The 16,866-nt window shown below is 37.8% G+C and overlaps 1 protein-coding gene across 2 annotated transcripts in view; it reads right to left on the bottom strand.

Annotated features, from left to right (window-relative positions):
* BAIAP3 (BAI1 associated protein 3) overlaps positions 1-16,866 on the bottom strand; it is a 1,035,958-nt gene that overhangs the window by 136,171 nt on the left and 882,921 nt on the right. For both annotated transcript variants that reach the window (XM_085629280.1, XM_085629278.1), the window contains exons 15-17: positions 10,976-11,093; positions 7,853-7,977; positions 7,624-7,714 (exon numbers count right to left, since the gene is read on the bottom strand). In XM_085629280.1, the coding sequence (XP_085485406.1) occupies positions 7,624-7,714; positions 7,853-7,977; positions 10,976-11,093 (334 nt within the window). The remainder of the gene's footprint in view (positions 1-7,623; positions 7,715-7,852; positions 7,978-10,975; positions 11,094-16,866) is intronic.

Genomic DNA, 16,866 nt, shown 5'->3' with positions numbered 1-16,866 from the left:
ACTTCGGAGGCGCAGTGTGCTGGCCCATATGTACAAGGTGACGCAAACCCACCCTATGTTGCTTCTTATGGCCTTGTAAATATGGAGTAAGGCAATGCCTTACTCTGGGTAAAAGGGGCGTTCCTTGGATGTTGCTGTAGGGGTTTCCAAGGAACACCCATGGTTTTGACACTGCCCCAGATTTACAATATAGTGTAAATCTGGGGCAGCACCAAAACTAAGGCCTTCCCAAAGCAGGAAACCTTTACATTTCTCCTAGTTTTTTCCTCTTTCCACGTGTGCTCCATTCTGCAGCACTCATAGAACGAGGGAGGAAAACGCCTCCTTTGGTTGTTTTTGTGCAGGAAGGTGCCCCTACTTGCACAGAACCAGTCATGCCAACAGCACAGACACCCCTGCACCAAGGTGCCCGAGTGCCTGCGTTGGCTGCAGTTTGTGTGCTGCGCTGGCAGAAAGGACCGAAATGCTCTGTATCTTCTACATACTTCACATTCCTTCCCTTTTCGTTTGATGAAGGGCAGCACAGCTAGAAGGCTTGCCCTACGACAAAATATTGCAAATATGCCCCTTGGTGTAGATACCTGTGTATTTGGGCTGCAAGCACAGTAGATACAGAGGAACATCTCTGGACCTTGCTTACAAATTGTGAGTCAGTATCCTAATATATGTGGCACAGATATTGTAATAAACTAATGTATACTGCATCAGCATGAACACTGCAGTTTTACCCATAGACCTTGATTGGACAAATTCTATAATGGTGATGGTGCATATTAGGTATGGCTATTCAGAATGTGTGCTTTCCACATAGCATATGTACATTCCCTGACAAATACAATAATAGAATCTAATATATGTTTGACAGACCATCTTTTAGAACATTAGTATTGTAATTAGTAATTAATATACTAACCATTGAACTTTGGTGTAGATACATGTGTATCTAGGTTTCAGCTATATTAGTTATGCAATATGGTCAATATTAGTAAAATAATTAGTACATTAATATAGTTGTTAGTAATTAATTAGTTATTAGTATACTAATCTTTGAATTTGGTGTCGATACCTGTGTATCTGGGCTCTTCCCATGCAGAGAAACATCTTCTGGGCTTTGCTTTTAATTTACAAATTGTGAGGTCAGTAGTCTGATGGTATCTTAATGTATGTGGGCAGATATAATAAGATAATTGATACTGCTTCAAAAAGAGCACTGCAGTTTTGCCCACGGACCATCACTAGAAACATTATGTATTGATGCACAGTGCATATTGTCTGTGACTAATCAGAAAGTGCCTTTTTGATATAGCCCACGTAGGATGTGAATTCACTTGAAAATGAATATGGATGTATTCAAGTGGATAAGACATGAAAGATTTATCACGTGGACAACCTGGAATAGTCTTGTGAAACATATAAGTGAGCATTGTCTTCAGAGGAGCCACAGAATGGTAGTTATTAAGAAAACAAACGAAAGACTATGGGTGAAAGGAGCCAAACAAAGATCATGAATTCTGAATTTTTAAGTTATTACCTTCATGGACTATCACAGGCAGTCCTGTTCAGGTAGTCTGAGTGAGACCATGAAAAGATTAACAATTAAATGAAAACTTCCAATAGCTGGTGGGGCAGTGGATTTAATGCCACAATAACAGGAGAGGTAAATTGTCTTGGCCAGGAAGGTAGAGATAGAAGACAACGGAACAATTGTAGCATAGCATGATACATGTGCTAATGGTGTTCACATGGTTCTACACAAGGGATAGAGACCATAGGCTGGTGAGACATTACCACATGATGCCAAACAGAATGCGGTAAATATATTGTTTTATGTGATTTGCAGCAGGTAATCTTGCGAGTTAGAAAAGTCATTTTACATGATTATTTGTTTGAGAGATTGTTTTAAGGTATGTAAGCAATGTAAAGTATTGTAATGCAACGTATACAAACACCAGTTAGGTGTCTTTGTAAGTTTTTGAATATTTGAATTATAGAAATTAAATCTTGGGAATGCACATCCTGAAGAAGTAGTAGTAAATTTAAAATGCAGTGATCATTAAAGGTTAAATATAGAGCTCTTCTCTACAAGAGAGATGAAGACTCATGCATTTTGAGAAGTTGTTTATCGTATTATAAAACTGAGTGAAAAAATTGTTAAATTAGTGACAACTATTCTGTAATGAAATACTGTGGAATGGGATATCAAATTATTATGTGGATGGGCCTGTGATTCCTGGAGGAGATGAGGTAAAGTCTCTTCAAGCAGTTGGCAAATAATACCTGTGATGGTTTAGGTTTCAAGTGAGCATGTCAAGAATCTTGGAAATGTGATAATAAAAAATAAATAAAGAAGAATAGAATAAAAAATGTGTTCTGAGTGCATAGATGAGGATTGCAATAAATCAACTGAAGAAACTCTGATATCTAGATGTTGTCCTGTCTTCAACCACCATTACAGCTTTAGTTGGACAGGACTCCGTCATGATAAACTATAGAGTTTTCCATCTCGGGGTCGCTGTTCCTGCATACATATTGAAAAGCCTGCTTCGTTGTCAAAGAGAATCAATATATAACTGCCAAGGTAACCATTAAATGCATTCTCTTTACATTTTACTAAGTAGATTTGGTCATTATGGGCCAGATTTACGACGGTTTCTAGTGTGCGCAAATGGGTCTTAGACCTGTTTGAGCATGGTAAAAACCACGGGCCCATGTACAAACAATAAATTGCAACTCGGTATTTGGAAGGGGCGTTCCCTTCGAAATAGCGACTCCATAGCAATGTACGAATGTTTTGCGACCACAATTGCGGTCACAAAACACTCGCAAATTACCACCTACTTGAAGTAGGTGGAAATGCATTTGCAAATGGGAAGGGGACCCCTTCCCATTTGCAAATGCATGCACTATTATTTTTTAAGGGCAGGTAGTGGTCCCAGGGACCACTGCCTGCCCTTAAAAAATGAAACTAAAACATTTCATTTAAAAAAAAAAATGCATCACGTTTTCCTTTAAAGAAAACGGGCTGCATTTTAAAAAAAAAAAGCTGCTTTATTTAAAAGCAGACCCAGACATGGTGGTCTGCTGAGCCCAGCAGGCCACCATCCCTGGGAGGGCCAACCATTCCAAATGGGGTCATAAAATGCGAGTGGCTCATTAGTATTCATGAGCCTTGCATTTTGCGATCCCATTGGGAATCGCAAACAGTGTCCAAGACACTGTTGTACATGCCAAATAGTGAGTCGCAAATTGCGAGTCGCAAAGCACGCAATTTTCGAGTCGCTATTTGGCAGGTCGTACATCTGGCCCTAAGTTCTTTAGCCTTTAGCTGTATAATACTTTGTGCTCCTGTATCCGTGCACCACTAAAGACTTCCTTAAAACCTCAACCTTGGCCCATGGAACCAAACGTCAGGTTAAATGTACTTTTCAGAAATCTTTGGTAAGCCTCACTGGGGTCCACCTGCCTTTGTTGTTGAGTTAGCTTGACCTTAACCATAAGCATTGTTGGTTATCCTCCCACCTCAACAGGAGGGCAGATTTCTACCTCCCATTACTAGTTCAACACGTTTTATGTTGTGCTATGTACGTAGAGCAAAAACATAGCAAGGACATAAAAAGGTGATGGGAGGAATGTTTACAAATAGAGTATTTACCAAGAAATGCTATGGTGGCATTCCAACCTACCATTTCTTTGGCCTATAATGCCACCTCAGATTAGACCCAGCAATAGCAATTCAGCCTTGGTCTTACTCCAAAAGGAACAGCCAAGCCAGGTCTTTCGTGGGCCTCATCAGTGAATTTCAGCTTGAGTCCAGGGCACAGTGAACCCTGGAACCCATTCCTGGGCATACCCATCATCCCTACGGCTTTCACTAAGAAAAATGTGAGGAATGGAATGCTTGGAATAATCTCAGTCACTTTGGGTGCATTAAAGTCCATCGTGTCTTTGCTCACTGCATCAACAATAAAGCACACCTACCATGGTCGTGCTCCAATACGAACTAGTGAGCTCCAGACACTAGGTCATGTCTGTCCTGGACAGGAGAAAAAGGATTCCAGAAAGATTTTTTCCATATTAGGCTTCTTGATTGAGGCATAGTTTGAGTCCATTGGCCAAGCAGTTCTGGTTTGATCTGACCTTTGGGACAGGGTCAACACTGATTTACATATAGTTAATTTGTCTGTAATGCCCCAGAAAATGACAAAATGATGGAATGTAATGCATCCTTGAGTAATTACATGTGGCTGACTTTAATTCACGTATTCCAACCACCAATGTTTGTGTCATTGATTGGTGAATCTTCAGTCCCCAAGATGCTACTGATTCCTAACAGCAGTAGAGTTGATCCCTAAACACTTCTGTTGATTTCCATTGTAAGTGCTACAAACATGCACAGGCATTTACATGCACCGTAGATTCTGAAAGCATGTGTTGTGAGAAGGGTAATTCACCACCTATTCTTCTGTGGGCCATACCGATGAAATGTCCACTCGCTAAAGCTAATGACCACTCCTCTGCGTACATTGACAAGGTGACTGTCCCGAAAATGTGCTGTGAAGCTAAATATATAATGATAGCTGCACAAACTTGTTTCTTCATGTACAATGAAACCTTTTGCAATGATTGTGGTATAACCAGCCAGTTGTAATGCACCAAAAAATTATACTAGGATCTGCACTGACCAATGTTGACAACAGTTAGCATTATGAGCCACAATTAGAAGATGCTTCTCGCATAAATGCATGAGACCCCCATCATTGTATGGTATTCAGAGGTGGGTCGAGGGCATTGAAGCATCAATGAAGAATTTAAAAGCTTCCAAGTAAAACAGTAACAGAGATATGTGGATGTTTGCCCCACTGTTTTTTTTGGACAAAATATCTCAGGTCTGCAGCGAAAATCCCTGATTAAACTGAGCTCCCTTCTTTTTCCTTTGACATACAGAGACACATTTTTTGCATAAAACAATTTGTCAACACAGCACCTTGCCTGACTGACAGCCAAGTGAAGTAATATCATATAAGAAATACAGGAAGGCGACACTCGTCAGATTAAAAGGGTGACATATGACAGATTTAATCTCATGTTGCTAGAGACTGAGTTGGATTCCACAAATGTGTTCAGTATTTTTACCAAGAAAGGAAAACCTTCTGCCTCATCTGACAGTCCTTTTTAATAAAAAGTGCCATTTGTAAGGCGCGAAGCCACAATAAACGCGCTTGACAGCTGCTGCTGTGCTGAGACCACTCAATGACCTGACATGCTGGGCAGATGGGGGGAGACAAGCACAGGTCGTACTTTAAGTGGGAGCATTTTTTATTAATGGCCTTTTATCCCTCTGAGTGCACCAGCCAACATCTCTTAGTGGTCCACCTGTTACCTCGATGGACCAATTGCAAACTTAATATAGCCCTGTTATGTTTAGACTGCTACGCGCCAAGCACACCATAAAAGCCTCCTTGTCCATTGTGTCACAGTAGCTGCTCTCAGTTCTCTTAGATCTTCTATCTCTTTGGTGTGGTTTATCTGTGAGTGCACTTGAATACCTGATACAGCTCATCCCTTTAATAATCTTGTGTAACCCACTCTGAGTTTCTTTATAACAGGATGGAAATTATGTTCAACTATTCACTTAACTAATTCACATTTTCCTTCATCAGGTTTAATAATGCTGGCAAGATTGCTCAGCGTGTTGATGTTCGCTGCTGGCATTGACAGTGAAATGAGGAACTCTAGTTCAGGGATTATGGTGTCAGCTACTAAATGATATAGCCAAAGCTAAAAAGGGAGATGTCACTGAGTAGGCTATTTGTCAAGGCAGATATGGGTGAGGAAGGAGGATGCGAGAGTGAAGGACTTTAAAATGTGGAGATTTTGTGAGAATAAAGATTTAATCTAGTCAAGTGCTGATATGAGGGCTTAAAGGAAGAATGTGTAGGTCATTAGGTATTAAGGGGTGAGGGCCTTTTCATACAGGTAAATGTTCCTGCGGCTAATAATGACACAGATGTTGGTGGATAATAATGAATAGTGGTCTTGAGGAATTCAGGAGAAAGCTCAAGACATGACTCTACGACCAAGGACATCATAACCTAGTGCCTGGAGACCCCCCGGGGTGACCAGTTGCCCTCTATAAGAACCTCCTGATGGATTTACATTGGTTTTGGGTTGATGGAGCAGTGGGTTAGAAGGCACTGTAAACACAAAAGGGCTACACTGAATCATATTAAAGACCTGGGTAAGAGTAGGCCCAGGAGGTGGTTTTGGTTGAGTTCAGAATTAATTTGTTCAAGGTTGTCCTCTAAAGAGTACTTGTTTCTTTCATCTTGGAGTCAGTTCTGTAGGATGACACACGTCTACTATATGTGTGCAGGTATAGTCATTCCTTTAGTCATTAGCAGACCGCACTCATCGTGTATTGATCATGTACGTGCTTAGAATTCACTAGAGTTCCCCATGTAGGGATGATATTGAACCATCTATAGATGTATAAGTCTGTGCATGTCTCATCACAGCAATATTTGGAGTACTATCACATCTTTTTGGAGCATTAGAGCCGTTTTCAGATCTTTTTGTGAAAAAAAACAACAACAGTTTTTGTTGAGGCATTGAGGAGAACTCAAACATTTTCAACAGGTTTAATTACAACCATACATATCCTTCCCTCATAAATCCATGTGTGGGATTTCACAATTCAAAGAAATTAACCAGTTTAGATCTGTTGTCCTTTGTTCAAAGACTCTGATTTAAACACAGGACCCATGTGTGCCATTGTGTGAAAATAGCCATGAACTAAATCATAACTCTAACGTTTGCTTACTTGTCTGATTCCTTGTGACAAAACAGACTGAACTAAACAGATATCTAAAATACATATCTTCAGATACAATTTTAGCATGTACCAAACTGAACTTCAAGTAGTTGCCTTGAAGAACGCTGGGACTTGAATTATGAGTGTAAACTATTGAATCCTCGCAAATAGGGGACACAGGCTTTCGCTGAACTTGGAAAGTGTTTGCAGTGTATTTATCACAATGAACGCTCCTTTGTACAGATTTGTGGGATAATGAAATACTATCCTATAAGCTTTTCCGTAAACAAAGCAATGCTGCACCAGTGCTATCTACTCTATGCCACTAGAGCTGAATTCACACCAGGGGTTAGGACATATACACAAGACATATTTGAAGCTAAGGAGTCGAAAGTGCAATTGTTTACATAGCCAAAAAGTATCCTCAAAAAAACGTATTGATTGTGGCTATTGAGAAGCAGTCTTCCATCTCTACGTCTTTTCTGTCTCTTCAAAATCTCTCCTCTAAACTTTCAAAGTTTTCATCCCCTAAACCTGGATATTCAATAGAATGTAAATCTATAGCAGAATCACATTTGAAGTTTACGTTAATATAAGGAGGTGTGTGCAAGGTGAAGCTTCATTCCCATGCAATCTGTTAACTCTACCACTATCTGTAGACTCAAGAGCTGAAGACATTTAATAGTTCTAAGAAAAAACAGACCTCTCTTTATAATATCTAAAGTATATCCTATCTCAGAGTCTGAAAGTATCATGCATTATGCTTTCTAAGCAGAACAATGAAAAAAGAGACATCCAAAAGTATAAAATACCTTTACAACAGTGGTAATTTCTAGGTGAAGCTCATTATGAAAGGGGCAAACCATTTTAAAAGCCTGCATGCCATGGATTTGACTGAGACACCTAGCAGAGGCAAAAAAACAGAAAAAAGCGCAGCTAATGAAAACTCAGATCCAAACAAGACAGGTTAAAAGTGCAAAATAAGAGTTGTAACTATATGAGTCACCATTTTCACTTTCAATTGACATTATATTACGTTACCTGAGTAGGAATTCCAAGCGTGTGACTACTAGAGGGTTGGGGACAGGAAAGGCGTCTCGCACATTCCGCAAAAGTGTGAAGCAGTGTTCGATGAAAAGGTTAAGGCTTTCAGCTAAACTTTGCTCCTGGATTAGCGAGAAAGAAAATGCTTAGAGCAAAAACATATCTGATGAGATGCTGTAAAGTTAGAATAATGGCTCTATAAGCCGTAAGTGTTTCGCTTGACAATTCTAACATAACAGAGTATATATATCTATTATATATATATTATATATATATATATATATATATATATATATATATATATATATATATATATATATATATATATATATATATATATATAAATATATATATAGAGAAAGTCCTGACCTCCCGATATCCCAAAGGGAGTTTCAACGCAGGTACGGACCTCAGTCAATGTTCAAAACTGCCATTCCAAGAAATACACCAAGCGGCTTCAAAGATCAAATCCTGACACTTTATTTTCAATTTGTCAGACAAGTGTCCGCCTCAGACGCGTTTCGATCGCCTCCGCGATCTTGATCACCTGACGCGCTGATGCCGGACCTCCCATTAAAAACACATTTTCACCCAATCACAGAGTTGACTCAAAATAAACATAAACAAAATACTTAAATTGTGGGAGTATAGCGTCATAATCACTGTTGCAAATGATTCACTGCGGTTCAATCCAAATTGATTAATCAATGATATAAATATATCAGCAATTTGTAAAGAACAAAGGTTTAAGTAATAAACAGCAAATGAAAATTCATGGCAAGTGCCCCATAATGCTGTAGTACTAACATTTGATCTCTGACATGATTAGATGTGAAGAATAGGTCTAAAATCCATTAATTAATTCTAATGAATATACATATTAATGCTCCCAAAATAACAAGTTAATAAAATGAAACTAAAAACGATATAATATCGTTCATAAAGGAAAAAAAAAGAGATAAAAATATTTGATCAAAAAGGGAAAGGGAATAAAATAAAAGGAGGAGAGAGGGCAAAACAGAACAGAGAAAAAAAGTTTTCTGTTCAAACAGATAAACAAAATAAGTGCATTGATGATGCTACGTTTTAGGGCCGCCAGTGTAATATAAAGACAAAGCAAGTAGAGTGATACATTGACAGATTGCTCAAACAACAGACCTTAACCATACAGATAATTACAAAAAATTATGAAGATCTTCGCTCGTGTTCATTCCATTAGGCATTTTAGTGTCAAGTAATAGAATGAAAGAGGATTCTAACTGCCGAAGTTGTTTCTCTCTGTTGCCTCTGTTGTATATATATATATATATATATATATATAAAACACACTCCTCAGGAAATAAGGAATGACGACGCCACGTCTTGACAGTCCACATTAGATTTTAATCATCGGCAGTGTCGGACACGTTTCGCCTGAACCGGCAGGCTTGTTCACCAACCAATATATATATAGCATTTACACTTCTGCTGTATTACAGACAGTTTAATTGGTTAATAGCATCTGTAAACAGCCTTGCCCCTCATCCGAGCTGGCCTGTTATTAAATATTTGCAGACAAAAACCCATTACATTTAGATTCATAACGATGCTCTGAATACATGTAAGGTGTGAAAAGAGAGAACTATTTCCAGCAGCCTATTGAAATGTTATTCACTAGAAGTTTCACAATAATGCTGAACTAATATTTAGACCTTTGGTAGCTGTATTAGGGTTTCGATGTGTAAATGTAGCATTTCTGGGCCCGATTCACAATGGTAAACTTACATTTTTGTGTAAGTTTCCTATGTTTTTGCTATTCATAAACTACGAGTTAATAGTAAGTTTATACCGTTTCCACAATTGTAAACTTACTATTAAATTGTAGCTTGTGAATAACAAAAAAGTAGTAAACTTACACAAAAGTTTAATTTTAAGCTTTGTGAATCAGGCCCTATATTTTTACGCTGTATTTGAAAAATATTTATATATATTTTATATTTTGAATGTCGGGTGTTTTTTAATCTTTTAAACATTTGTTTAATGTTTGCTGCTACTAGGCAAAAGGGCAAACAGGGTTTGCACAGTGAAAAAATTGATCAAGAATATTAATGCTGTTTTGTGTAAATAGACAAGAAAAAATAATTTTCCATTATTCAAATTGGAAGCTCTGAAAAAGCATCGGTCAATAGCTTTCAAAAAATGGTGCAAAATAATGTTGGTATTTTTTAAATGTGATTCTTGGATGTATTTTTTAACATCTCTATTACACATACAAACATTTTAAAGTATAAGGAACAGTGTCTTAATTGTGCAATAATTTCACAATCTATTTCTACATTATTATTACATTCAAAAACGATGTGTAGCATTGAGTTTCTTTGGTTCATTCTATATTTCAAAGCTGCAAAAAGGTGTAAATTGAACTTGCCCAGTGCAATGTGTCCTAACATTTCTTCTGTGTTGAATAGTAAAAGTGATCAAGTTAAGTTGAATAAATATTTATTGAAAAGTTAAAACATTTCTTCATTTTAAAATTCTCTTATACTGAAAATCACAATTTATAACACATTAGGTAGACTGTGATTTTTAGGAAATAAGTTTTGTTTTTTACCCATGGAAAAAAGAATGGTGAATGTGTTACGTTAGATCCTAGTGTGATATATATATGTAGCTATGCTGGCCATTTCATCAAACAAATAAAGCATAAAGCCCACTATCTAAAAGTGCACCCTTTAAGTTTTATCATATTGTATTACATAGCACAGATTCGACTTACTACACAGTAAAACTGTTATATGTATTAAAACTGTTTGTAAACATCACTGAACCCATCAGTTCATTTCCTGATCCCACAAAAATACATCACCCTATTGAATACAAACAGAAAATGCTTTCAATGTAACATTTACCATGTTTCTGCACTGAATTTATAGGAATACTGTATGCAGTATTAGCACAGGGATTAACAGTCAGGTTTCAGAATCAAAGTAAAACTCTTACGTTTTATGACAGTAGATGTCGATTTTAAGCAACTCATCCAGCCAAGGCTTCCACATACAGATAAGTAAAACCAAGTTTACCTGGTGTTTCTCTCCAAGGTACTCATTCTGTCTGAAATAACTGTATAACAGCAGTTCTTACTTGCTCTTTCTGGCACATCTGAGGGTCCCATTGATCTTCAATCTGCTGCAGGAGTCCGAGAAGGTAGCTGTAGTCCATACAATTAACCTGATTGTGCTTGCTGCAGGCCTGCCATTTTCTATGTATTGAATAAAGTAAATATATTCACATACATAAACACACATAAATATAGGCATTACAGTGAAAAATACAAATGCTCATGGTGATGATGCATTTAAGAGTAAAGTGAAGCAATACAGAAAGAACACTATTTGGAAGTGTTGGTTCTTTGACATTATATAGTATTTAGTATTGCTCATCAAGCCTCTCCATGTATATTGTATTGGAGACAATAGGGAGCCTATTCACAAAGGTAAATGGACAAAATAATGAGTTACTAATATTGTTTTTATTATTTTAATGTGTTTTCATGTATATATTAATTTTATGTGCTATTATTGTTTGTATAAATGTTATTGATTTTTTAGATATACTTTGTAATTTTAGGTAATTTAGATTTTTTAAATGTCATTGCTAATAGTAATTTATAGTGTTGTAGCAGGTTGTTGGGTTTGTAGGGGGATAGGTTAGGAAGTTAATTAAGTAATAATTAATTATTTTTAAGTGTGTGATTGATATTAATTATGTACAGTTTCGAATACTTATTTATTTTAGTTTTATTTTAGCTGCTGGTTGCTCAGTATGTAGGGGTAAAGGGTGGGAAGTTAATTGAGTAAAAATGAATTGTAATTAGTTATTCATTTTGATTAATATTTTAGTTGATTAATAATTATGTATAGTGTGTAATAATTCTATATTTTAGTTACACCAATAATATTCACAATCATCTCATGAATAGCACATGGGTAACTGCAGGTTATGAATATCCCTTAGAGGAAGCACCTTCTGATGTACCATAACTAAATCACTGCTTATTATGGACCCGTGAAACCCAATTAACTGCCCCTTAATGAGAATCAATGAGCATGACAGTTGCTGATAAAACAGCTTGGACGGATGTTATCTCCAATTACTTAACACTGTAGTAAATAAATCAATCCCTCATGACATTTTCTTTCACTGAGACGTGTTGAAGCTTAATAGAAAGGTGCTGCAGTTCATCAGCAGTTCATCTCTGTTCCTGGGGAGGAGCATTCAAGGTCTAAAATGGTCTTCACTGCAGCTTCTTCATCATTTAATGAACTACCCACAATATTCTATGCACAGATGTAAACCGAAGCTATCAATTTCATCTGACATTCGTAAGATAACCATTTTCATGTTTCTAAAAAGAAATACACAATATACACATGCAATCACATATACAATATATTTATATGTATATATTTATATATATATATATATATATATATATATATATATATATATATATTCACAGAAAAAAACATAGGTTTCAGGGGGTGTTATAGTTAGCTGGACATTTCAGATGTCATCAGTGATGTCACTGACCATGTCATGAGTGATGTAATATGTGACGTCATCAGCAGTGCATTGCGGGGGCGTGAGTTATTGTTAGCTGAACTAACTATAACGGGGGAATTTCAATGGTTTTGTATGAGTGAAATGTCCAGCTAACTATAACACCCCCGAAAGCTATGTTTTTTTCTGTGAATTTCTAAGGTTTTTTATGGGTGTTTTAGTAAAATGCTTTCTAGACGCTTTTCTTGTTAACAATAAGGTGTCAATTAGATTAGGTTTTGTAAATCAACGGGTTTTATACTATACACAGCAATGTTTGGAGATTTTTATAGTCGCATTAAACACTTTCATTCGATATCACATGTTCAAAACAAGAGAATAAGAAGCTAGGAAAGCAACATTGGAATTATAACTTTAGACAAAAGTCATTGAACCCCAGAAACACATGAGACATTATAACATTACCTAATTTAGGTGGATGGTTAGAGACATATTGACAAATGTTGTAAGGAGCATTCAAGCAGACAATTATCTATGTTATACATATGGGGCGAAATGCATTGCATATGATGACATTTAAGGTCATAATATTAGAGGAACTTATAATCAGCAAAATTCTGGATAGGTCAATTTGACAAACAATCTTGTTGCTGCTATATCTATTGGTTTCTTTTGCATATTTGCACAATTGCGAATTTTTTCACAAATACCGCAATGTTATATTTATTAAGTATATATTTATTTATATATATATTTATTGGCATATATGCTTTTATCACTTTTTACCCATAAGTAGGCGTTAGTATATTGAGATAATGTCATTTGTGTCTTTTTTAGCATTATGCTAATCATAATATGTATAACATATGAATTTTTAACGTGTTTTTTGAAGTGGGAATTGTTTGCTAAATTGCACAACAAACATGCCGGTTTGTAAAAATATTTCCTCTATGTCTAGGAACATGTGACTCACCAATGGGCAGACACCCAGCATTTAAAATAATGGCGGACGTTTGTTTTCTCGTGTGATCAAGGGCTCAGGGTGCTCGAAACGCGTCGCAGAGGGAGACAATAAACAACATTTCCTGCCTTACCTGTTTGGGTCCGTCTCTCTCTGTTCACGGAAAGGAAGTACGGGGAGATTGGAAGAGAATATATATATCTATATCTATATATCTCTCTCTCTCTCTCTCTCTCTCTCTCTCTCTCTCTATATATATATATATATATATATATATATATATATATATATATACACAAAAAAGGTTGCACTGATGCTAGGACGCCTCCAAACTGCTGCATGCTTAAAAAGCCTTTAATGTAAAACCGGCAATTCAGCTCCAACAATAAAAGTCATTTTCTTACGCATTTCAGAGCACAAGGGCTCCTTCCTCAGAGAGTGACACTGGATACAACTGCAATATTCAAACAGCACCTCTCACTGCATGCAAGCAATTAATTTTTTCCAGTGCACCTATCAGGTGCGTTTCCGGTCAGAGCATGCTGGTGCTTGTAGTATGATAATTCCCAAGTGGGTTCAGTTCAATTCCGTGTTTTGACTTCATACAGCCCCAGTGGGCTGCGAAATAGAACATCCGGTTTTCTATCTTAAAACACAGCTGTTCCTAAAGTTCTGCAAAATTCAAAACCTCTTGGGCCCCCTTTGAACTCAGAGGGTGTGGCGTCCTTCACGCCCAGGCTGCCGCATAATTATCCACAAAAAAGGTTGCACTGATGATATCTCCAATTACTTAACACTGTAGTAAATAAATCAATCCCTCATGACATTTTCTTTCACTGAGACGTGGTGAAGCTTAATAAAAAGGTGCTGCAGTTCATCAGCAGTTCATCTCTGTTCCTGGGGAGGAGCAATCAAGGTCTAAAATGGTCTTCACTGCAGCTTCTTCATCATTTAAAGAACTACCCACAATATTCTATGCACAGATGTAAACCGAAGCTATCAATTTCATCTGACATTCGTAAGATAACCATTTTCATGTTTATAAAAAGAAATACACAATATACACATGCAATCACATATACAATATATTTATATGTATATATATATTCACTTAAAAAACCATAGGTTTCACACATGTTATAGTTAGGTGGATATTTCACTCGTAAAAAACCAATGAAATTCCCCCGTTATAGTTAGTTCAGATAACTATAACTCGCGCGCCCGCAATCCAATGCTCATGACGTCACATATTACATCACTCATGACATGATCAGTGGCATCACTCATGACATGACTGATGACATCATCCTTGTGATAGAGTGGCGGTCCTATGGTTTTTTAAGTGAATTTGCAAGGTTTTTTAAATGCTAATTCCTAACTATAACGTGTGTGAAACCTATGTTTTTTTCAGTGAATTTGTACGGTTTTTTAAATGCTAATTTATTTATGTATTATTATTTTTTTATATATTTATTTTACAATAAACTACCTATTAAAATTATTATTGTTTTTTTGTTTTTTCACCGTGCGCGCACGGTGCGCGCACCCCCGCGATTTAAAAAAAAAAAATAATAAAAAAAAAATTTCTGCCTTCGGGGTCCTTCAGGGACCCCCTGACAAAGGCTAGGGGGTCAGGAACTCTCTACCCTGCCCCCTTTTCACGTTCGCCACCTTCCTTTTTCACTCTCGCACTGAAAACAAACAAAATGGCGGCCAACACTTCCTGATTTCGACCGATTCGAACGTTGGCTAACATGTAACCACCAATCAGAATTACGCTCGCGCACGTTAGGGTGCTCGCACGGTGCGCGCTTATAGATATTTATATGCTTTTAAATGCTATTTTCTCAGGAACTACTGAACAGATTGACACCAGACCTGCAAAAGGCACTTCCCTGACCTGAGGACTACCTCTCTGCCAAATTTCAAGTAATTCTGTTCAGCCGTTCGGGCTGTACCTTCGACTAAAGGTACTATGGAAAAATGCATGGGGAAAACGCGTTTTGGGACCCCCTTTTTTCTCGGCCCCCGCTGACGAATCACCCCAAGACTTTCAGGGTAGGAGCTGAACGGAGCACCCCATTAGTTTTGAAAATTTCGCGAGGATTCGTCAACCGGCGCCAAAGTTATTCAAAATAGAATTTTCAGATTTCCTATGGAAACTCGGTCCTAACTATAACTATCTACTGGCGACCGCCAGTAGATAATATATATATATAAAATTATATATATATTCACAGAAAAAAACATAGGTTTCAGGGGGTGTTATAGTTAGCTGGACATTTCAGATGTCATCAGTGATGTCATCAGTGATGTCACTGACCATGTCATGAGTGATGTAATATGTGACATCATCAGCAGTGCATTGCGGGGGCGCGAGTTATAGTTAGCTGAACTAACTATAATGGGGGAATTTCAATGGTTTTGTATGAGTGAAATGTCCAGCTAACTATAACACCCCTGAAACCTATGTTTTTTTCTCTGAATTTCTAAGGTTTTTTAAATGCTAATTCCTAACTATGCCTACAGAGATAGGACATGTGAAGAAAGAAGAAAAAACACACAGAAAGAAGAAAAAGAACTGCAGAAAGAAGCTACAGAAGTCCTCAAAGACAAAGAAAGGTGCCGGAAGAAGGAAGACGTGCAGAAAGAACAAACAGAGATGGAGAAAGAGTATTTGTTGCAAAATTATCCTGTACCCTCAACTTTTTCAGATGGGTACTGGTGGAAACTGACTCTGACTAACCAGTCCTAGAGCCAGTGCTATACTAAAAGACACTTAGAATACAGTTAAAACACCTACATACACTAGAGAACACTATGCGTTGGAGTACCCCTGTTATTAGCATGACCTCCTCTGTAAGCCCCTAGTATATAATAGGGCAGGGGTATTAAAACTACCTCTTAAAACGCGCCACAGGGTGCGTTTGCACACTGGTGAAGGGAGGGGGGGCTGAGCTGACGTGTGCAAACACGCCCTATGGCCGTTTTAATTTGGGGAATAAAGTCCCCTTGAATCCTGAGTGTCCCTTGGGTACAACTAGCCCATCAGGTATCTCTAGTTAGCACCACAGAGCTGCTTTGCAGAGTAAATGGGCACGGCCTGGACCACCTCTCTGCAACGCAGCACAGTGGTGCTTACTGGAAGCACCTGGTGGACTAGTTGGCCCCCATAGGCCCTTAGGATTGAAGGGGAATTATTTCCCCAACTTAAAACGCGCCATAGGGCCTGTTTGCACACGTCACCTCAGGCCCCGTCCCCTCCCTTTCCCACTGTGTAAACGCGCCCTATGGCCGTTCTAAGTTGGGAGATTAACTCCCCTTGAATCCTGAGGCTCCCTATGGGCAAATTAGCCCACTAGGTACCTCCAGTAAGCACCATTGCAGAGAGGTGTAATAAGGGACACAGCCTGCACCACCTCTCCGCAACGCAGCGCAGTGGCACTTACTGGAAGCAACTGGTGGGCTAGTTGGCCCCCAGGGTCCCTTAGGATTGAAGGGGAATTTTTTC

The sequence above is a fragment of the Triturus cristatus genome, chromosome 10 (genome assembly GCF_964204655.1).
Source record: "Triturus cristatus chromosome 10, aTriCri1.1, whole genome shotgun sequence".
Lineage (NCBI taxonomy): Eukaryota > Metazoa > Chordata > Amphibia > Caudata > Salamandridae > Triturus > Triturus cristatus.
The sequence above is the reverse complement of the archived record's forward strand: the minus strand, read 5'-3'. Positions and strand labels throughout refer to the sequence as shown.